The sequence below is a fragment of the Mya arenaria genome, chromosome 16, assembly GCF_026914265.1.
Source record: "Mya arenaria isolate MELC-2E11 chromosome 16, ASM2691426v1".
Classification (NCBI taxonomy): domain Eukaryota; kingdom Metazoa; phylum Mollusca; class Bivalvia; order Myida; family Myidae; genus Mya; species Mya arenaria.
This window is the reverse complement of record NC_069137.1, coordinates 15,708,729-15,731,879: the sequence shown is the minus strand read 5'-3', so window position 1 is coordinate 15,731,879 and position 23,151 is coordinate 15,708,729. Positions and strand designations below refer to the sequence as shown.

Below are 23,151 nucleotides of genomic sequence, written 5' to 3'. Positions count from 1 at the left end.
AGCTAATCGCATAAACACAGACGAGAGTTGCCAATCCATGGTTTATAGGTCCGTGGTGACGTCATACCTATAAATGTCCTTTTCGAAGATTTAAAGATGCAGTCAACAGTCTACAAATTAGTGATGATTTTTAATTTGTATGATCATTAGTGTAGTGGGTGTGAAACAACGACGAAACCACTCAACTTCGGAGTTCGAATATTTATTTATAACGTTGTCGAATGAAACCAGGCAAGTCTAAATAATAATTATATTAGAAAGAACTTAAATATTTCAGCTCAATGATAAGAGCGAATGATATAAATGAGTAACAACTGTTACAATTGCAGTCTTGACTTGCGTCTATGAAGATTCAGAATGGAATGATTTATGTGTTTATGTAAATAAGGGCGTGGGCAATGAAGCGGGAAAAGGAGGAAAATTCATTATGAACCAATCAATCACTCTCATAAATATAGACAAACTCGCATAACCAGTATTTACGCTCTGACGCACTCGGACATCGACGGACATTGACGGACAGTAACGCACCACGTAGCACGACACTAAACACGACGAGACAACAACTACACAAACAATACAAGACAATATACGATATAGAACCATACCAAACACACAAACGGATAAAATACTGAAATATGCACTTGGTTACATAAGTGTTTACGGAGACGGCATGACACTGGTGTCAAAACAGGGTGCTAAATTTCCTGTGTATTCATTGGCTTATTGTAAATTAGGGCTTTGTACAAGGAAAGGTACTTTCACTTCGAAGCAACCTCTTGCAATTTTTACCTTGACCGCGCACTCGGCTATGTCTAAAATGCCAGAAGCGTTTTCATTGGACGGCTACCATAGACTTTCCTGGTTTTAATGACGTAATTGGAAAAGCCTTCAAATGTTGTCCAAAGTGAAAGTAGAAATACCGCAACAAAAAACGTTCGATTTGGATGAATACGCGTCTTACTCAACGAGTTCACAACAGTAGGAATGATATTTCAAGCTTCTCTTTGTAATGCATGCGCAGAGTTTGCATGTCAGTCTGTATTTAACGTGTTATAGGCGGGAAAAATCCGTTATTTTTCAACCTCCCGGTTCTTTCGTAATGGCAAATTTCAGTTTCTGGTTTCTGCATTTTGTTTGAATATGCCGTAAAGGTAAATCTAACTAGCATACAAGTATTTTTCTTGTAGATGGGAATCTTACCTAATCAGCAGTGTAAAAATTATTATATTATCTCCATTATTTTAGGAAGTATGTCCTATTGATTAGGTCCGTTTGGAATTGATGAATTTTTGCACATGTTCACCTTATATTTATTTATATATATACTAATATTTATTTCATGAAAAATTGTGGAATATTTTTAAATGACATATATTCACTATCTTGACCAAAAAAAAATATTTAAAAAAAAAATATATAAAAAAAAATATTATTCAGGCAATGTGACGAGCACCTGTGTGTACACCCTTCGCGCATATTGTAATTTGTACTTGCTCGCTATGAATGTGATTACATTTAAAGCATAATACATATTATATTATGTTATTTATGTAAATTTATGTCATGTTATATATGTAGGGGAAGTAACCGCTGCGAAGAATTCGAAACACACTGCTACTAAGTGTTGCCTGCTTCATATATCAATTTTATTTTTGTCTGTTACCTTATAATGGTGGACTGCGCACAATATATTATTTCTTCAACTTATTAACAAATTTGTTCGAACCTTTTTACCAATTCATTGGAATCGTTTTATGTAAGTATAAAACACTCAATGGCTGGTTAAAGTGACACTCTTATTCAAAATCAAGACATACACATGTATAACAAACACAATCAGGGGTGTAGAAATGTTTTGAAGTAGCAGGGAAGATCCCAAAAGTAGGCGGGGGGGGGGGTAGTCTGGGTGTCCTTCCCCAGTTAGGGGCCAATGCCCCTTGTGGGATTGAATTTAACCCCTTTTTAACCAAAATTTCTAGTGTTGAACTGTTCTGGTGCATGTTTATTTTGTAACATTTAGGAAACAGGGAAACTTCTGTACTTGAATATGATACTGAATCTGAGAACTACCCCACTGATCTGAGTTTTACCCCACCCCATACCCCACCTCCACCCCCGACCAGTGAGGGCCAACTAATAAACCAAATAACTGTCAAATTCAGATTCAGGATACTATTATAACATTCCAGACCGCATGCCTTGCCATTTGCTAGCAATTCCCTCCTAATCGTATGTGTACCTTCTTCTCTACCACTTATATACTTTCAGCCACTGAATCTCTGTGATCCTCTGAAAATTAAACATTTAACTTCATTTTCTGTGGTTCTAGATATCTCACCTGCAGCTAGCTAATTCCGTTTTAATAACAACCAAAAGAAATATCTGGACACTTTGTGACGTTTATTAAAAGCGTACGAAATTTCGCCAAAGGTACATGTAAAATTCATCAAAATAATGGATTATTTTTAGCAGTGACATCACCGCAAGCTTTTTTCATTTTGTTAAACATCTGGATAACACTCGTATACAAAAAGGAATGTTGCGTAAATGGTAATAGGACTAACAGAAGGACAGACACGCTCATGTTGCAAACTTACTACGCTTTTTGGTGTCTGGAAAAAAAATATTCTTTTTTTCACCCTCTATTGCTTCGCTAATCATAAACTTCAATACATCCCCATGGAGGATGCGACTAATGAAGTCATGTATCGAGCCAATGTTATTGTATTCGGAATGCTGGGAAACCCAAACCTAGAACTTGAAAACATCCCAGAGTGGGATGCGACTAATGACGTCACGAATCGAGCTAATGGTGCATTGTAGTCCGAACGCGTGGAAACCAAAATAAACAATACCATCAATCAGGGTTTTAAACTTATGTAAACATAAAAACATGACAAAAAATAACAGATTTTATTTTTGATGATGCGGGGATAAATAGCCGGGTGAATATGCTAAAGTAACCGGGTTATTTTACCGGCTTCCGGCCCATTTCTACACCCCTGCACAATTTTTGAGTTTTAAACCTTTAAATACTTAATACTGAATAATGCATTTATGAAAATATTAATTACTGATAACAAGATTGTAACGGTTTTTTTAATAGCTGAAAACGCAAAAATATTAAATGATTGGTGAATGCTAAAAGAGTGTGATTTACTGTCGTCTCATAAGGTAGAAATACCGTGTTTTCTGAAGCTTTCTTTCAAATTTAACTTGGTATCCTTCATAAAAATCTTTTTTAGTGACATTTATTAATTCTTTTTGGTATTTTTAAACAAAAGGATTAATTGTGGTAAATCTTATTTGGGAGTACGAGTGCATCTTTAAGCGGCAAATTCACAATATTCCTCGGACAGTACTGAAGTAGATACTACGAATTAAAATAATTTGAGGATATTAAATCTATACTGTATTTCATTATCAAAACTTATGAAACCAAACACATCTTATACTGATAATCTGATGGCTAGTTTTAGTTATAGTACATAGCAGCGTTCAACGAGAGTCCAGTAGTCTGAGACTCCTAAAATTCGGCTCGGACTACCGGATTTTCCATCTAGGCAGTCCGTCAGACTCCTTCATTTCAAAATCCAATTGTACACAAATCGTATCCAAAGGTTACAAGTACCCGAAAGCTCGTATATAATTATTTTGCGACTCGTCAAATCTTTATCATTTTGACGCTCTTTAAAGTAGTAAGTGACGTCATAGACCGGTATTCATGTATCTTTTAATGTTTGTAATATGGTAACTAAATCGATAAAACCCGTCAAACGGTGTTTACAAAAAATATTCCTCGTTGATTTTAGATGTAAACAATGTTTATGTCAACGGTAAAATGGATTTCGCCACCGGCAGCGAAAAATAAAAGAACTGAAAAAGAAAAAAAGATAAAGAGTTTGTAATTTATAGAGAAAGGAAATTCAGCAAGCATGGTTAAAACAATTGTCTTGACTGATGTTTGAACTGATATCTGTATATGAGTACCTGACTGTAGGGAGCTTTGTCACTGTGCGCTCTAACGTGCGATTGAAAGCCATCAAAAAACTTTTAAGGGCCATGATAATATTATAATGAGAAAAGAAAATGCAAAAAAGGGAAAAATAATTAAGTTAGTCTACAGCTGGCTGCGTGTTAATTCAGCTGAACAAAGCTATCTTTGACAGGTAGTGCATTCTGTTTATGGATGCTGAACATTATTCAGAAATAAGGACAGTCCTACACAGACTATGTCACCATGTACCAAGCTTATATTGCAAAGTCTGTTAGCATTGGCACAACATATAAGGCATGTCAGTGTCTCATTGCACTGATTGCAGATGAATGTTCCAATTAAACAAAATTCAGTATTTGATAATGCCCCGTTCAATTCCCTTATATCTGATGGCTCCACAGCCGCTTCACAAGAGGCCAAGGTTCTATCATATGTTAGATCGTCAGTTCATGGCAATTTTTTCAAGTCATATTAGAATCTATTAGATAAATAGTTTCAGTCATGTTCATGTTATTTGAATAAAACAATTAAAATATAACTTTATTGTGCTCTCAGAATACAAATCTCTAGTTTGCCCTTCAGAAATGAAATACCAAAGGCTTTTTTGAAATCATTGAATAAATAGTCATCATTGCTCCAGCCAGGGGGTAGGTCAGAAATGACACTTTTGATGTGAATTAAATTAGCCTTTTATGGGACACTTGCAAGGGCCAGTACTCAACTTTTTATGTGATGTTACGTCTTTTAATACTTACAGTTTGTTACCTCAGCTGTTAACTTTAAGTTAGTGTCAAAAGTATGTACATTTATAACTCATTCCTGGACATTGCAGGGTTCTCAATAGGAACCGGCCGACGGCTTAAAAGGCCGCTTCAAAATGAATTTGGGCCGGTTCAAATCGGCAAATTCTTAAAAATGATATCGAAGAAATTTTGTAAACATCCTGCCGGAAACCGGAAATCTAAATTATGTGACCTGCGCATGTGACCTGCGCATCTAACCTCTTTGAACTGCATGCGCACAGAGCCGTTAATTCTCATTGGTCGGCTTATTATAGATATTATCGGAATTTCCAGAATTGCTATTTTTGAGCCCCACGTCGCAAGAAAAGGTGGCGAGGTTAAAAATCGAAAAATGTTTGTTTGTACATCGCCGTGAACAGCCAGTGGTAAAAAAAGAAAATATGTTTTATCTATTGTAGGAATTAACGACATAAAAACTCTTTGTGTACAGTAACATTCCAATGTTTACCGGCACGTCGAAAAGGATCTCTTGTTACGTTTTACATGATAATCGAAAGTGGTCAGTATTAATTAACTTACCATGATTAAAAAATCACGTGGTGTTGTCTCTGCGATACCTATTGTTTATATTAACTTAGCGCGTGCATTTTATCTCGCTCGGCATTCCGATGATTCCGAAACAAAATGGAGGCAAAAAAGAGGATTTTTTTTTATTGAAATCATTGTAGGAATTGGAGCATTTGCTCTAAAAGGCGCTTGTGTGGAGGAAAGGTCTAAAGTTGTCCAAATTTACATTTTTAATATTTAACCAAAAAATTGGATTCTTTTTTTTTTCAATAAAGCAATTCATTTTAAATCAAAATTGTCTTATATTGTCTTCAAAAATAACTACCCTTATCATGGTCAAAATAGCCAAGAATGCAGGATTTCACACCTAGAAATCAAAAAAATTCTGGGGGGGGGGGCATGCCCCCGAACCCCCCTAGCAGGCGAGCGTCTGCGACGCTCGGATGTTTGGGCCTCATCAAAGTATTTGAAAGCCTCTTACAACAATTCTTATTGAGAACCCTGCATTGACTGGCAACCAAAAGGGCACAGCAGGGTGTAGTAAAATGGCAGCCGGGTACTTGAAAAGGGCAGCGGGTGTCCCAATCTGTTATTTAGGGCTAGCTGGAGCATTGAGTCAATAAATTTGAATAAATGTTGTAATTATCCTGGACTCCTTAATTTTATACCGGACTCCTTGATTTTGGAATTAAGGAGTCGGGTGGACTTCTTCTCTAAAAGTCTTAGTGTCAAACACTGTCATAGTACCTGATAATAAATAAATATTGACTTGACAGTAGATCTTTAGCATTACACAGGAATCATCCGAATGTAATGAAATTATTCAAGCATAATGCATGATAATTTTTATAACAGTAATAATAACTAATCTAATCATAAAAATACCAAAGCTCTCGCAATTAACATTTACAAGCCCTTCATGGAAGCAGATGTCACTCTGAAAAATGTATCATATATAGGGGCGGTCCAGGAATTGACATTACTAGGGGGGGGGGGGCAACCTTTTGACGTGAGCCCCTCAATCAGAACCAAAATGTATATGACATAATGTTTGCATGGGGGTTTGGGGTATTATCGTAAATCCCCTTAGGAAAGTTTTGACAATTTCTGGTCTGAAATGGTGCATTTTGAGCGTATTTTTTTATTCTGACATAAAAACTTTGACCATTACGGTCTTTGCATTAAATTTATTTAAGCACTAGCCCAGTCGGGCTAGTGACCTGGAAAATCCGATAGCCTGAATCAAGTTTCAGTAGCCCGAACCAAGGTTACGTTTTTACGGAGAAATACTAAGATTTGTGCAGTAAAACATGGGTAAAACGCCAGTTAACTATTTTTCTTATTTTCAGTCTCTATTGTTCTTGCTTGCATTGTAGTTAAGCCATGGCCTTTTTACAGTCCAGGATAACTGAAACTTTTGTTTTTTAGCCTGTGCATATTTCTTTGTAACCTCTTTTCCTCAGATTCTACAGCAACATTTTTACACAAATAGAGCGTTGCGCTTTTTCATTTTTTAAAGCGTCTCAATTACACTGAGGAATTAAATTTTAATAAGCGTTTGTTGATCTACAGTTAACTGTTTTAAATCAGTCAGAGTGCAAGTGTCCACTTTGTACATTTCAATAAGCGTCTAGACTGTTGTTGCAGATTTAGATATGGATATAGAAGATGTACACATTTCGGATATAATTTTTTTAGCTCACCTTAGCCGTAGGCTGAGGGTGAGCTATTAGGATCGATGATTGTCCGTCGTCTGTCGTACGTCATCCGTTGTCTGTCATCCATCCACACTTAGTTTGTTAACACTCTGGTGGTCACATTTTTGCCTCAATTGTCACAAAACTTGGTCAGGATGTTTGTCCCATACAGTTATTATTTACTCGGACGAGTTCGAATATGGGTCATCTGGGGTCAAAAACTAGGTCTCAGAGCCCATATATGGAAAAACCTTGTTAACACTCTAGAGGTAACATTTTCAGCCCAAATAACCTGGAAATTTGTCAGAAAGGTTGTTTCGATGATTTCTAGATCAAGTTCAAATATTGGTAATCTGGGGTCAAAAACTAGGTCACAGAGCCCAAATATGGAAAAACCTTGTTAACACTCTACAGGTAACATTTTCAGCCCAATTATCCTGGAAATTTGTCGGAAACGTTGTATCAAAGATTTTAAGCTCAATTTCGAATATGGGTCATCTTGGGTCAAAAACTAGGTCACAGAGCCCAAATATTGAAAAACCTTGTTAACACTCGAGGTAACATTTTCATCCCAAATATCCTTGAAATATGTCAGAAAGCTTGTTTAGATGATTTCTAGCTCAAGTTCGAATATGGGTCATCTGAGGTCAAAAACTAGATCACAGTGCCCAAACATAGAAAAACCTTGTTTACACACTAGAGGCAACATTTTCAGCCCAGATATTCTGGAAATTTGTCAGAAAGGTGTTTTTTATGATTTATAGCTCAAGTTCGAATATGGGTCATCTGGGTTCAAAAACTAGGTCACAGAGCCCAAATATGGAAAAACCTTGTTAACACTCTACAGGTAACATTTTCAGCCCAATTATTCAGGAAGTTTTCAGAAAGGTTGTTTCGATGATTTCTAGCTCAAGTTCGAATATGGGTCATCTGGGGTCAAAAACTAGGTCACTGAGCCCTAATAAGTAAAAACCTTGTTAACACTCTAGAGATAACATTTTCAGCCCAAATATCTTGGAAATTTGTCAGAAAGGTTGACCCGTTGATTCCTAGTTCAAGTTCGAATATGGTTCATCTGGGGTCAAAAACTAGGTCACTGAGCCCAAATATGGAAAACACCTTGTTAAAACTCTAGAGATAACATTTTCAGCCCAAATATCTTGGAATTTTGTCAGAAAGGATGTTTCGATGATTTCTAGCTCAAGTTCGTATATTGGTAATCTGGGGTCAAAAACTTGGTCACAGAGCCCAAATATGGAAAAACCTTGTTAACACTATAGAGGTAACATTTTCAGCCCAAATAACCTGGAAATTTGTCAGAAAGGTTGTTTCTATCATTTCTACCTCAAGTTCGAATTTGGGTCATCTTGGGTCAAAAACTACGTCACTGAGCCCATATATGAAAAAACCTTGTTAACACTCTAGAGGTAACATTTTCAGCCCAAATATCCTGGAAATTCGCCAGAAAGGTTGTTTCGATGATTTCTAGCTCAGTTTCGAATATGGGTCATCTGGTGTCAAAACCTAGGTCACAGAGCCCAAATATGGAAAAACCTTGTTAATACTCTAGAGGTAACATTTTCAGCCCAAATATCCTGAAAATATGTCAGAAAGCTTGTTTAGATGATTTCTAGCTCAAGTTCGAATATGGGTCATCTGAGGTCAAAAACTAGGTCACAGAGCCCAAATATAGAAAAACCTTGTTAACACACTATGGTAACATTTTTAGCCCAAATAACCTGGAAATTTGTCAGAAAGGTTGATTCAACGATTTCAAGCTCAGCTTCGAATATGGGTCATCTGGGGTCAAAAACTAGGTCACAGAGCCCAAACATTGAAAAACCTTGTTAACACACAAGAGGTAACATTTTCAGCCCAGATATCCTGGAAATTTGTCAGAAAGGTATTTTTGATGATTTCTAGCTCAAGTTCGAATATGGGTCATCTGGGTTCAAAACTAGGTCACAGAGCCCAAATATGGAAAAAATAGTGTTAACACTCTACAGGTAACAATTTCAGCCCAAATATTCAGGAAGTTTTCAGAAATGTTGTTTCGATGATTTCTAGCTCAAGTTCGAATATGGGTCATATTGGGTCAAAAACTAGGTCACTGGACCCACATATGGAAAAACCTTGTTAACACTCTTGAGATAACATTTTCAGCCAAAATATCTTGGAAATTTGTCAAAAGGTTGATTCGTTGATTTCTAGCTCAAGTTCAAATAAGGGTCATCTGGGGTCAATAACTAGGTCACAGAGCCCAAACATAGAAAAACCTTGCTAACACACTTTGGTAACATTTTCAGCCCAAATAACCTGGAAATTTGTCAGAAAGGTTGTTTCTATGATTTCTAGCTCAAGTTCGAATATGGGTCATCTGAGGTCAAAAACTAGGTCACAGAGCCCAAACATAGACGATTTTAAGCTCAAGTTCGAATATGGGTCATCTGGGGTCAAAAACTAGGTCACAGAGCCCAAATATGGAAAAACCTTGTAAACATTCTACAGGTAACATTTTCAGTCCAAATATCCTGTAAATTTGTCAGAAAGGTATTTTGATGATTTCTAGCTCAAGTTCGAATATGGGTCATCTGGGTTCAAAACTAGGTCACAGAGCCCAAATATGGAAAAAACTTGTTAACACTCTACAGGTAACATTTTTAGCCCAAATATTCAGGAAGTTTTCAGAAATTTTGTTTTGATGATTTCTAGCTCAAGTTCGAATATATGTCATCTTGGGTCAAAAACTAGGTCACTGAGCCCATATATGGAAAAACCTTGTTAACACTCTTGAGATAACATTTTCAGCCCAAATATCTTGGAAATTTGTCAGAAAGGTTGATTCGTTGATTCCTAGCTCATGTTCGAATAAGGGTCATCTGGGGTCAAAAACTAGGTCACAGAGCCCAAACATAGAAAAACCTTGCTAACACACTTTGGTAACATCTTCAGCCCAAATAACCTGGAAATTTGTCAGAAAGGTTGTTTCTATGATTTCTAGCTCAAGTTCGAATATGGGTCATCTGAGGTCAAAAACTAGGTCACAGAGCCCAAGCATAGACGATTTTAAGCTCAAGTTCGAATATGGGTCATCTGGGGTCAAAAACTAGGTCACAGAGCCCAAATTTGGAAAAACCTTGTTAACACTCTACAGGTAACATTTTTAGCCCAATTATCCTGGAAATTTGTCAGAAAGGTTGTTTCAAAGAGTTCTAGCTCAAATTCGAATAGGGGTCATCTGGAGTCAAAAACTAGGTCACGTCCCAAGTATCGAAAAACCTTGTTAACAGTCTAGATGTAACATTTTCAGCCCAAATATCCTTACAAATTGTCAGAAAGGTGGTTTCAATGATTTCTAGCTCAAGTTCGATTATGGGATATCTGAGGTCAAAAACTCTCTAGGTCACAGATCCCAAATATGGATAAACCTTGTTAACACTCTAGAGGTAACATTTTCAGCCCAAATATCCTGGAAATTTGTCAGAAAGGTTGATAAGACGATTTCAAGCTCAACTTCGAATATGGGTCATCTGGGGTTAAAAACTAGGTCACAGAGCCTAAATATGGAAAACCTTGTAAACACTCAAGAGGTACCATTTTCAGCCCAAATAACCTAGAATTTTGTCAGAAAGGTTGTTTAATGATTTCTAGCTCAAGTTCAATTATGGGTCAACTGGGGACAAAAACTAGGTCACAGAGCCCAAATATGGAAAAGCCTTGTAAACACGCTACAGGTAACGTTTTCAGCCCAAATATTCAGGAAACTTGTCAGAAAGATTGTTGAGATGATTTCTAGCTGATGAATACTGACTAGATACTGTTCATATCAATGAATCTTCACACAAGTTTATATAAAAAACTAACACTATTTCACATGACAGTTACTGCCGCAGTGGATGGTGTTCACATCATAAATCTTTACACAAGTTATTTTATTAAACACCAGAAATAGTTCACACGACCGTTACTGCCTGGAGTGGATTTTAATCAGCTGATTGAATCTTTACAGAACCTCTAATATTTTCAGAAAATGAGTTACGACATTTTTAGGATTAGATGTTATACAATATTCTTAATGAGATGTAAACATGTTAAACTTTGTCTGCACTATGAAAATAAGGAGTTTATTCTTCTTCTTTGTGCTATCCATGGTGAGTGGGTGAGTCAAATAAAACATATCAGCAAATATGCCAAGTCAAGGGTCACAACCCTTATTATTTAATAAGTTTTTATTATAATTTCGATAGTTAATAAGTATCGAATCGTAACTGTGTTGATAGCTACTGTTTTTGACAGAATTCATTCACATTTCATTTATATGTTTCATTTATTAAAATTGGTTCCCGAATTAATGAATTAATGTATAAAACGTCAACTGATAGTTTATATTACTTGTTGAACTTTCATTATGTTCCAGTATGTTCTCCTTGAAAATGCTGAATTTATTCATGGGAGAATGATGAAATGTTTCCATTTTTATACGGCTGTTCATAAAATGGGATGTATTATAATTTCACCTGCGGCGTAGGGCCTGAGTTGTGACCCTTGACTTGGCAATGACTGTATTAATAGTGTTGGCTCTCTGAACTTGGCTTAAAAATACTCGCTCATGGTTTGTAAAATGCACTTCTTTTTTTAATTACGAAACACAGTGTGGCAAATCATAAGCAGTGTTTAAACTAAAATACCAAAAGCTGGTACCCTTCAGCAAATGTTGATATTTGCTGATATGTTTTATTTGACTCACCCACTCACCATGGATAGCACAAAGAAGAAGAATAAACTCCTTATTTTCATAGTGCAGACAAAGTTTAACATGTTTACATCTCATTAAGAATATTGTATAACATCTAATCCTAAAAATGTCATATTTTAAAACAACATGCTAAAACAAAACACAATCTTAAATGAATTTAAGAAACATACTGTGTTTGAATAGGCTTAAAATTACTGCCGGAATACATATTTGACCTGCAGTTTCTAAAACCAGTAAGGGTGTCTTTAGTTTTAAGGTCAACTAGTAACTTAAAAACTACATCCTTGATTTGCAATATATTTAGACCTTAGGAATTAAAGAACGCTCTTCAGAACTATATCTGGTACTGTAAGAATGAAGACTTTCCTGTGTTAAATAATGCTCTGCCATATACTGGGGAGAACGATCATTCTTAATTTGAAACATGTTGTTGAGTTTATACAGGTCTGCCCACGCCCTATAATGGCTGCATTATGGCTTGACCTCGTCACATCCCCAAGTGTGACTTAAACAAAGCCTTGAGAACAAATATCAAGCTTTAGTGATAACAAAGGTCAATAGCTTTTACTCAGGTGAGCGATTTAGGGCCTTCATGGCCCTCTTGTTTGTTCTTCCGGCCCGCGCCCGATTTTTTTCCATTTTAATTTGCATGTGCGAGATATCGAAAAACATGACACAGTGACTAGTCAGTAACATTATACTGCAGTGACTCTTAATCTTCATTAATTGCTCATGCTATTTATAGATTAAAGTATTTGATAAAGCCAGCCAGCCAAATTAAGCAGATTAGATTATGTAGATTATGTAGTTTGGTTAGATTCGAGTGAGCGTGGTCTTAAGTATACCTACTCAGTTCAATAAACCTACTATGGTCATGAACATTTATTTTGGATTTAAGTATTCATCCCCATCTACCAACAACATTTTCCACAGAATATGTGTTGTGATATACTACACCTGTTCAAAAACTATTTTCTTGATGTATGGTGAAAAAGTGTTTAATTTAATAAAATTTATATCATATAGGACGTATAGTGAAACATATAATTAAGAGTAGTGTCCGAGGTCCTTTCAATATTTATCAGCAATCCGTTACTTTGCAGTTGTGGAAAGCATACCATGCAATTCAACTACGAAAAAGCACGACCTACCCTCTTGAATGTATAATAATTCTGGGAATATTATGTTTGTACGTGTGTATATATGACTTTTTTTATATTTAACCAACTTCGTTTTTATTTCACGCCTCAAATAAATGTTATCATGCATTTTAATGGTGAATAAGTTTCATACCTTAACGAAATGGCGTATTACATGAAGTTTTGTATTTTATACCACATGTTCCAAAATTAAAATGCTAAATAAAGGTACATGTGTAATAAGTTAGTTGGTAAATATTAGATTTATAACACTACTATGTCCTTGTATACATCATTCTGCTATATTATACATCATTCTGCTATGTCCTCGTATACCTAATTCTGCTATGGCCTCGTATACGTCATTTTGCAATGTCCTCGTATACCTCATTCTGCTATGTCCTCATATATCTCATTCTGCTATGTCCTCATTTACCTCATTCTGCTATGTCCTCGTATACCCCATCCTGCTATGTCCTCGTATACCTCATTCTGCTATGTCCTCGTAAACGTCATTCTGCTATGTCCTCGTATATTTTATTCCGCTATGTCCTAGTATACCTCTTCCTGCTATGTCCTCGTATACATAATTCTGCTATATCCTCGTTTAACTCATTCTGCTTTATCCTCGTATACCTCATTCTGCTATGTCCTCGTTTACCTCATTCTGCTATGTCCTCATATACCTCATTCTGCTATGTCCTCGTATACCTCATTCTGCTATGTCCTCGTATACCTCATTCTGCTATGTCCTCGTATACCTCATTCTGCTATGTCCTCGTTTACCTCATTCTGCTATGTCCTCGTATACCTCATTCTGCTATGTCCTCGTATACCTCATTCTGCTATGTCCTCGTATACCTCATTCTGCTATGTCCTCGTATACCTCATTCTGCTATGTCTTCGTATACCTCATTCTTCTATGTCCTCGTATACCTCATTCTGCTATGTCCTCGTATACCTCATTCTGCTATGTCCTCGTAAACATCATTCTACTATGTCCTCGTATACCTCATTCTGCTATGTCTTCGTATACCTCATTCTGCTATGTCCTCGTATACCTCATTCTGCTATGTCCTTCTATACATCATTCTGCTATGTCATCGTATACCCCATTCTCCTATGTCCTCCTATACATCATCCTGCTATGTCACCGTATACCTCATTCTGCTATGTCCTCGTATACATCATTCTGCTATGTCCTCGTATACCTCATTCTGCTATGTCCTCGTATACATCATTCTGCTATGACCTCGTATACATCACTCTGCTATGTCCTCGTATACCTCATTCTGCTATGTCCTCGTATACCTCATTCTGCTATGTCCTCGTATACATCACTCTGCTATGTCCCCGTATACATCATTTATTCTGCTATGTTCACGTATACCCCATTCTGCTATGTCCTCGTTTACCCCATTGTGCTATGTCCTCCTATACATCATTCTGCTATGTCCCCGTATACATCATTATACCCCCCAAAACAAAGTTTTGGGGGGTATACTGGAATCGAGTTGTCCGTCTGTTCGTCTGTCTGTCCGTCCGTCTTTTTTTTGTCCGGGATTCATCTTTGTCGTTATTAAACGAATCTTTTTCAAACTTTCAAATATTAATGACCATGATGTAAACCTGTGCCTCCGTGGATTTGGTCAGAATCGCATGATCCTGAGTGGAGTTGTGGCCCCTTAATGAGTTAAATTGGGCAAAATTAGCTTTGTCCGGGATTCATCTTTGTCGTTATTGAACGAATCTTTTTCAAACTTTCAAATATTATTGACCATGATGTAAACCTGTGCCTCCGTGGATTTGGTCAGAATCGCATGATCCTGAGTGGAGTTGTGGCCCCTTAATGAGTTAAATTGGGCAAAATTAGCTTTGTCCAGGATTCTTCTTTGAAGCTATTGAACAAATCTTTTTCAAACTTTCAAATATTAATAGCCATGATGTAAACCTTTGCCTACATGAATTTGGTGGGAAATAAATGTATTGCCTTGTGCGTTCTAGTGATACCATAACTAAGGCCAGGGCAAACAACCTAGACAGGGAAGGGGTGGGGGGTATTCGTTAGCCTTTGGCTTACAGTTCTAGTTCATTCTGCTATGTCCTCGTATACCCCATTCTGCTATGTCCTCGTATACCTCATTCTGCTATGTCCTCCTTTACATCATTCTGCTATGTCCCCGTATACATCATTCATTCTGCTATGTCCTCGTATACCCCATTCTGCTATGTCCTCGTATACGTCATTCTGCTATGTCCTCATATACCCCATTCTGCTATGTCCCCGTATATCTCCTTTTGCTATGTCCTACTATACCTCATTCTGCTATGTCCCCGTGTACCTCATTAAATCTGCTATGTCCTCATATACATCGTTCTGCTATGTCCTGGTATACCACATTCTGCTAAGTCTGCGTATACATCATTCTGCTATGTCCTCGTATACCTCATTCTCCTATGTCCTCGTATACCTCATTCTGTTATGTCCTCGTATACCTCATTCTGCTATGTCCTCGTATACATCATTCTGCTATGTCCTCATTTACCTCATTCTGATATATCCTCGTATACCGCATTCTGCTATGTCCTCGTATACCTCATTCTGTTATGTCCTCGTATACCTCTTTATGCTATGTCCTCGTATACCTCATTCTGCTATGTCCTCGTATACCTCATTCTGCTATGTCCTCGTATACCTTATCCTGCTATGTCCTCGTATACCTCATTATGCTATGGCCTCGTATAACTCATTCTGCTATGTCATCGTATACCTCATTCTGCTATGTCTTCAGATACATCATTCTGCTATGTCCTCGTATACCTCATTCTGCTATGTCCTCGTGTACCTCATTATGCTATGGCCTCGTATACCTCATTCTGCTATGGCCTCCTATTTATCATTCCGCTATGACCTCGTATACATCATTCTGCTATGTCCCCGTATACATCATTCTGCTATGTCCTCGTATATATCATTCTGCTATGTCCCCGTATACATCATTCTGCTATGTCCCCGTATACATCATTCTGCTATGACCTCGTATACATCATTCTGCTATGTCCCCGTATACATCATTCTGCTATGACCTCGTATACATCATTCTGCTATGTTCCCGTATACATCATTCTGCTATGTCCCCGTATACATCATTCTGCTATGTCCTCGTATACAATATTCTGCTATGTCTCTGTATACATCATTCTGCTATGTCCCCGTATACATCATTCTACTATGACCTCGTATACATCATTCTGCTATGTCCCCGTATACATCATTCTGCTATGTCCTCGTATACCTTATTCTGCTATGTCCTTGTTTACATCATTCTACAGAAATAATGGATTCTCAATTTTGTTTGATGATTTGTTTTATATTCTTATTAAAAACTATATGATATGTACGGGATTAAGATTATTAATATTTTCAACATAGTTGATTTGACGCGTATAAACACTACTATTTAAAAGGAGTATTACATACATGTGTTTGATTTTCAGATTAACATGGATATACACGCAGGAGAGAAGCCATACAAGTGTAAGGTCTGTGGGTCCGATTTGTTCCGGAAATCTCATTTAAAGCGTCATATGAAAATACATACAGAAGAGAAACCATACAAGTGTGAGATATGTTCGGCTAATTTTGCTCTTAAAACTGATTTAAAACGACACACGAGAATACATACAGGAGAGAAGCCGTACATGTGTGAGACATGTGATGCTGCTTTCTCTCAGAAAGGTGATTTACAGAAACATATAAAAATGCACATAAGAGAGAAGCCACACAACTGTGAGATATGTGATACTGCTTTCTCTCAGAAAAGTCCTTTACAAACACATATAAGAATACACACAGGAGAGAAGCCATACAAGTGTGAGATATGTTATGCTGCTTTCTCTCAGAAACATCATTTGCAATCACATATTAGAATACACACAGGCGAGAAGCCATACAAGTGTGAGATATGTGATGCTGCTTTCTCTCAGAAAAGTCCTTTACAAACACATATAAGAATACACACAGGAGAGAAGCCATACAAGTGTGAGATATGTTATGCTGCTTTTTCTCAGAAAGGTCATTTACAAAAGCATATTAGAATACACACGGGAGAGAAGCCATACACTTGTGAGATATGTGATGCTGATTTCTCTCAGAAAGTTGATTTACAGAAACATGTAAGAATGCACACAGGAGAAAAGCCATACAAGTGTGGCATATGTGATACTGCTTTTTCTCAGAAATGCTATTTACATAAACATAAAATAATACACACAGGAGTGAAGCCGTATAAGTGTGAGACGTGTGATGCAAATTTCTCTCGGAAAAGTAATTTACAGACACATATACGAAACCACACGGAAGAGCAGCAATACAAGTGTGAGATATGCGATGCTGGTTTCTCTCGGAAAGGTGATTTACAGAGACATTTAAGAGTACACACAGGAGAGAAGCCATTCAAGTGTGGGATATGTGATGCTGCTTTCTCTCACAAACATCATTTAGAATCACATATTAGAATACACACAGGGGAGAAGCCATACAAGTGTGAGATATGTGATGCTGCTTTCTCTCAAAAAAGTCCTTTACAAACACATATAAGAATACACACAGGAGAGAAGCCATACAAGTGTGAGATATGTGATGCTGCTTTCTCTCAGAAAGGTCATTTACAGAAACATGTAAGAATACACACGGGAGAGAAGCCATACAAGTGTAAGGTATGTGATGCTGCTTTCTCTCAGAAAGGTTCATTACAGAGGCATATAATAATACACACAGGAGTGAAGCCGTACAAGTGACTGTGTGATACATGTGATGCTGAATTTTTTCTAGAAATGTAGTTTACAGACACATATATGAAAACACTCATAAGAAAAGCCGGAGCTCTTTGAGTCATGTGGGGCTGATTTCTTTAAAAAAGTGATTTGAAAACACGTAAAAGAATACATCCAGAAAAGAAACTATAAAAGTATGAGATATGTGATGTTGAATACTCTCAGATAAACTGTTCACAGAAACATAATAGAATACCCACAGGAGAGATGCCATACAAGTGTGAGATATGTGATTCTGATTTCTCGCTGAAACGTGATTTACAAAGGCATATGAGAATAAACTCAGGAAAGAAGCCATTCAAATGTAAAGCAGATGGTGTTACCTATTTAAAACAATTTGAAAACTGATTTTAAAGGGATTCACTTAGAACGAGAAGCGATGTATATGTGGTTCTGCTTAAACTTTAGGAATTTTACCATTTCGTTATACGGTGAACTTTCAGAACATCTGAGATGCCCTTTGATGTCGTTGGTGTCCTTTAAGAATATCTAAGATGCTCTTAGATGTCGTTGGTGGACGTTTAGAATGTCTAGGATGCACTTAGATGTCGTTAGTGGACTTTTAGAATATCTAAGATGTTCTTAGATGACGTTGGTGTACTTTAAGGATATCTAGGATGCTCTTAGATGTCGTTGGTGTACTTTAAGAATATCTAAGATGCTCTTAGATGTCGTTGGTGTACTTTAAGAATATCTAAGATGCTCTTAGATGTCGTTGGTGGACTTTTAGAATATCTAAGATGCTATTAGATGACGTTGGTGGACTTTAAGAATATCTAGGATGCTCTTAGATGTCGTTGGTGGACCTTTAGAATATCTAGGATGCACTTAGATGTCGTTGGTGGACTTTTAGAATATCTAAGATGCTCTTAGATGTCGTTGGTGCACTTTTAGAATATCTAGGATGCACTTAGATGTCGTTAGTGGACTTTTAGAATATCGAAGATGCTCTTAGATGTCGTTAGTGGACTTTAAGAATATATACGATGCTCTTAGATGTCGTTGGTGGACTTAAAGAATATCTAAGATGATCTTAGATATCGTTGGTGGACTTTCAGAGTATCTAAGATGCTCTTAGATATCGTTGGTGGACTTTTAGAATATCAAGGATGCTCTTAGATGTCGTTGGTGTACTTTAAGAATATCTAGGATGCTCTTAGATGTCGTTGATGTACTTTTAGAATATCAAGGGTGCTCTTAGATGTCGTTGGTGTACTTTAAGAATATCTAGGATGCTCTTAGATGTCGTTGGTGTACTTTTAGAATATCAAGGATGCTCTTAGATGTCGTTGGTGTACTTTAAGAATATCTAGGATGCTCTTAGATGTCGTTGGTGTACTTTTAGAATATCAAGGATGCTCTTAGATGTCGTTGGTGGACTTTTAGAATATCTAGGATGCTCTTAGATGTCGTTGGTGGACTTTTAGAATATCTAGGATGCACTTAGATGTCGTTGATGTACTTTTAGAATATCTAAGATGCACTTAGATGTCGTTGGTGTACTTTAAGAACGTATTGGCCGAATGTATCCACGACTTTTGTGTTCAATTCTATTTTAGTTTGTGTTTAATAACATACAATGTTAATTATATATGTGTACGCCTTTGTTTTTAATACATCGAACTATTTATAATAATAATAATGATAATAATAATAATAATAATAACAATAATTTATAATACCCCCACAAACGAAGTTTGAGGGGGTATTTAGGAGTGAGCTTGTCGGTCGGTCGGTCGGTCGGTCGGTTTTCATAGTTTCCGGACGATGACTCATGAAAGGCTAGACAGATTTGAAAATTTTTGGTACACAGGTGTAACATCAGAAGATACAGGTCAAGTTCGATATTGGGGCAGGTGGGGCCAAGGTCAAGGTCACTGTTACTTAAAAAAGAAAAACGGTTTCCGGACGATAACTCATGAAAGGCTTGACAGATTTGATTTTTTTTTGGTACACAGGTGTAGCATCAGAAGATACAGGCCAAGTTCGATTTTGGGGCTGGTGGGGCCAAGGTCAAGGTCACTGTTACTAAAAAAAGAAAAACGGTTTCCGGACGATAACTCATGAAAGGCTAGACGGATTTGAACAATTTTTGGTACAAAGGTGTAACATCAGAAGATACAGATCAAGTTAGTGAGCTTGTCGGTTGGTCGGTCGGTCGGTCGGTTTTCATGGTTTCCGGACGATAACTCATGAAAGGCTAGACAGATTTAAAAAAAAATGGTACACAGGTGTAACATCAGAAGATACAGGTCAAGTTCGATATTGCGGCTGGCGGGGCCAAGGTCAAGGTCATTGTTACTAAAAAAGAAAAACTGTTTCAGGACGATAACTCATGAAAGGCTAAACGGATTTGAACAATTTTTGGTACACAGGTGTAGCATCAGAAGATACAGGCCAAGTTCGATATTGGGGCTGGTGGGGCCAAGGTTATGGTCACTGTTACTAAAAAAAGAAAAACGGTTTCCGGACGATAACTCATGAAAGGCTAGACGGATTTGAACAATTTTTGGTACAAAGGTGTAACATCAGAAGATACAGGTCAAGTGCGATAGATCCTTCAAAAACTAAATGAGCAAATATTTACCTTAAACGTAATTGACACTTGAAAAGATGAACAAACAAAACAAATCCAGCATGCTTCATTTGAACCAGATGCCAGTGGAATACCAGCAGGACTTAAGTATGGCATATTTGCCACAGTAGTGCTTACTACAAATATTGACCTGTCAGATGGACTTGTTAATTCGGCTACAGGAACAGTCCCGGGATTTATTCCCAGGTGGATAAGGATGCATTCAAGCCCAAATATGTACTTGTAAAATTTGATGATGATCGTGTTGGAAGAAAAGCTCGTGAATGCTCTAGATGTCTTATTCCAGAATAGATCAGCTAGAGCATCAGCTAGTTTTTTCTTGTCAGCAGTGTAACTTCTAAATTACTCAACAGATTTAAATAAAACAATACATGCATGATAAAAGAAGATGCAGTGTGCAGTAACCTTGGAGTTATGGCCTCTTTTCAAAGGAATGGTTTTCCATCCCTGTGTCCAGGCGGCATTTGGGGGTATTCGTCACTCCTGTGACAGCTCTAGTTATAATAAGCATACACACATGTACACGTTAAACATTCAAGAAAAGAACTTTCAATTATTTGTATATATTCTTCGACAATCAATCGTACATGAGAATATCATGTATAACAATTGCTTTAGTGTCTTGAATTTCATAACACCTATAACAGTTAAAGTACACTTATAATAAACTTGCCTAACATTTTGTTATAAAATCACTAAAAACAATTAAATTACCAATGTTTGTAAATGTAAAATATGTTTTTGAACAAATATTACGTACATTGTATATATACGAACCTTTTCACATGTCAGAATAATTGCTTGGGTGAATATGTACCTTTATTTTATGACGCCATCATAATATTAAAAAACGCCGGCATCAGTAAGGGTGTCATTAGTGTAAAGTTGTGGGGCATAATGAGCAGACAGAAGGTTGCCCTAGTTGGAGCTTCCGTTGCTTTTTAACATGCGCCAATGTATAGCACGGTCACACAGGACTACATTTAATGTCCCTGTTGAAGGCGGTCAATGTTTCAGTATTATGTCAGGGATCAAACCTATGAGCCCTGGGTTGACGTTCAAATGACTAGCCGCTATTGTATTAGACTACGGATATAATACAAAATATGCTAGTCATATGGTGTTTTTACAAATGCTTACATGGTTTCGGATATTTGAATGAGTACACACTGCAAGGGCTAGATAAACTAATAAACTTTATTTGGTGTTTATATTGCGAGCAATGTAATATACAGGAAAAAAACGCACCAGCCTTACGTTGGACTCCATTCCTAACAGACAGATATCGATTGATACATTGGCATTTCAGTTTGCCAGAGCTCACTGGGACGTTTGTTAGAGAATGGTCACGTGGCTTCTCATATTGTTTCATTTAGGATATCCATGTTGTACGGTTATAAAGTCAAAATATACAGCCCTAAATTACATGCCAAATCTCGAAACCCCTTCACCCATCATGGGGGCTGGGTGCCGTCAACATCAACATAGATGAATTTATCATGGTAAATTACAAATATTTCTATTCGCCTAATATTTTCCAATATTTAACTAAAAATGTTTTTTTTAGAAAGAGCAGGAAAAAATCAACGTCTGTGCAGCAGGGAATATATTACTTTTAGATAAAATGACTGAATCCATTACTGGCCGGGAAAGATAACAGGCTTTAACTCCTCAAGTTGTTAAAATATTCAGCACGTACATCTTGCCACTAGTTTCACATGCCATTGAACAAATCAAACTAAGATCATGTTACTTCCTAAATGCCCTGTACAGTCTTTTAACAATAAGTAGATTGTAATCTAGGGAGACATTTAGTAATTCGAATGTTGGATGTATGGTGAGTAAGTGTGATTTTGGTATTTATGTTAAGTTATCCCTAAAGAAATATTACAAACTTGAAAAAGGTGCAAAATAGGCCAGCTCACGTACTAAAGAGCAACAATACAAACACTTTATTAATAGTATTTTACCGTTAATAAAAAAACAAGCAACAAGGAAAGTATTTTTTTTCAATCCTCAAATAATGAGTATCACGTTCTGTACTTTAAACCCTAAAGGACGACTCGGCAATAAGCAAAAACGCCTTCAAGTATTTAAATATCTCGAGTCTAGAAATATAATATTTCTACAAGAAACCCATTTAACAAGTCAATCTTGGAATAGAGAATGGAAGGGTTTTTCAATTTTAGTGGAAATAAGTCTAATAAAGAAGGCGTTGCCTTCCTTGTAAATAAAGAGTCAAATGTTAAATTCTTATGAGCTAGTAGCTTGTCGGCTATTTACCTTAGACATACAAGTTAATAATAAAGATATTACTTTAGTTAATGTTTATGTACTAAATGATGACAAAACAACGTTATTCGACTGATTAGAAATGTTTGTAGATGACAATAATTAACAAAATATAATAATTGGCGGTGACTTCAACACTGTGCTAAACCCTTCCATTGACAAGAAGAATAGTAGGATAGCAACACTTAACAAAATAATATCAAATTATAATTTGATTGATATTTGGCGCGAAAACAATCTAAATTTACACCAATATTCTTGGCATTCTAATACAAAACCAGTCATATTCTCTCGTCTGGATTATGTTCTCATTTCTAATTACTTACGCAATACAAAATTCCTAAAGGTAGTATTACACCAGGATTTAAAACAGACCATTCAACAGTAATTCTAAATCTTTACACACATGAGCAAATTAGAGGACCAAGTTAAAAAATACTTTAAAATCAACAACAGCATTATTAATGACACTGAATATCAACATCAGATAAGAAATGCAATTGGGGAGATTATAAAAATAAACGG

General features: G+C 36.7%; 1 protein-coding gene across 1 annotated transcript; it reads left to right on the top strand.

Annotated features, from left to right (window-relative positions):
• The first annotated feature begins 1,652 nt into the window (after positions 1-1,652).
• LOC128221975 (zinc finger protein 888-like) lies at positions 1,653-21,182 on the top strand. Its single transcript, XM_052930703.1, has 2 exons — positions 1,653-1,759; positions 16,401-21,182. The coding sequence occupies exon 2, from the start codon at positions 16,407-16,409 to the stop codon at positions 17,700-17,702; it is 1,296 nt and encodes a 431-aa protein (XP_052786663.1). The 5' UTR covers positions 1,653-1,759; positions 16,401-16,406; the 3' UTR covers positions 17,703-21,182.
• The last annotated feature ends 1,969 nt before the right edge of the window (positions 21,183-23,151 follow it).

What these genes read in the sequence shown, in the direction of transcription:
- LOC128221975 (XM_052930703.1), top strand. Translation starts at nt 16,407, where the DNA reads ATGGATATACACGCAGGAGAGAAGCCATACAAGTGTAAGGTCTGTGGG.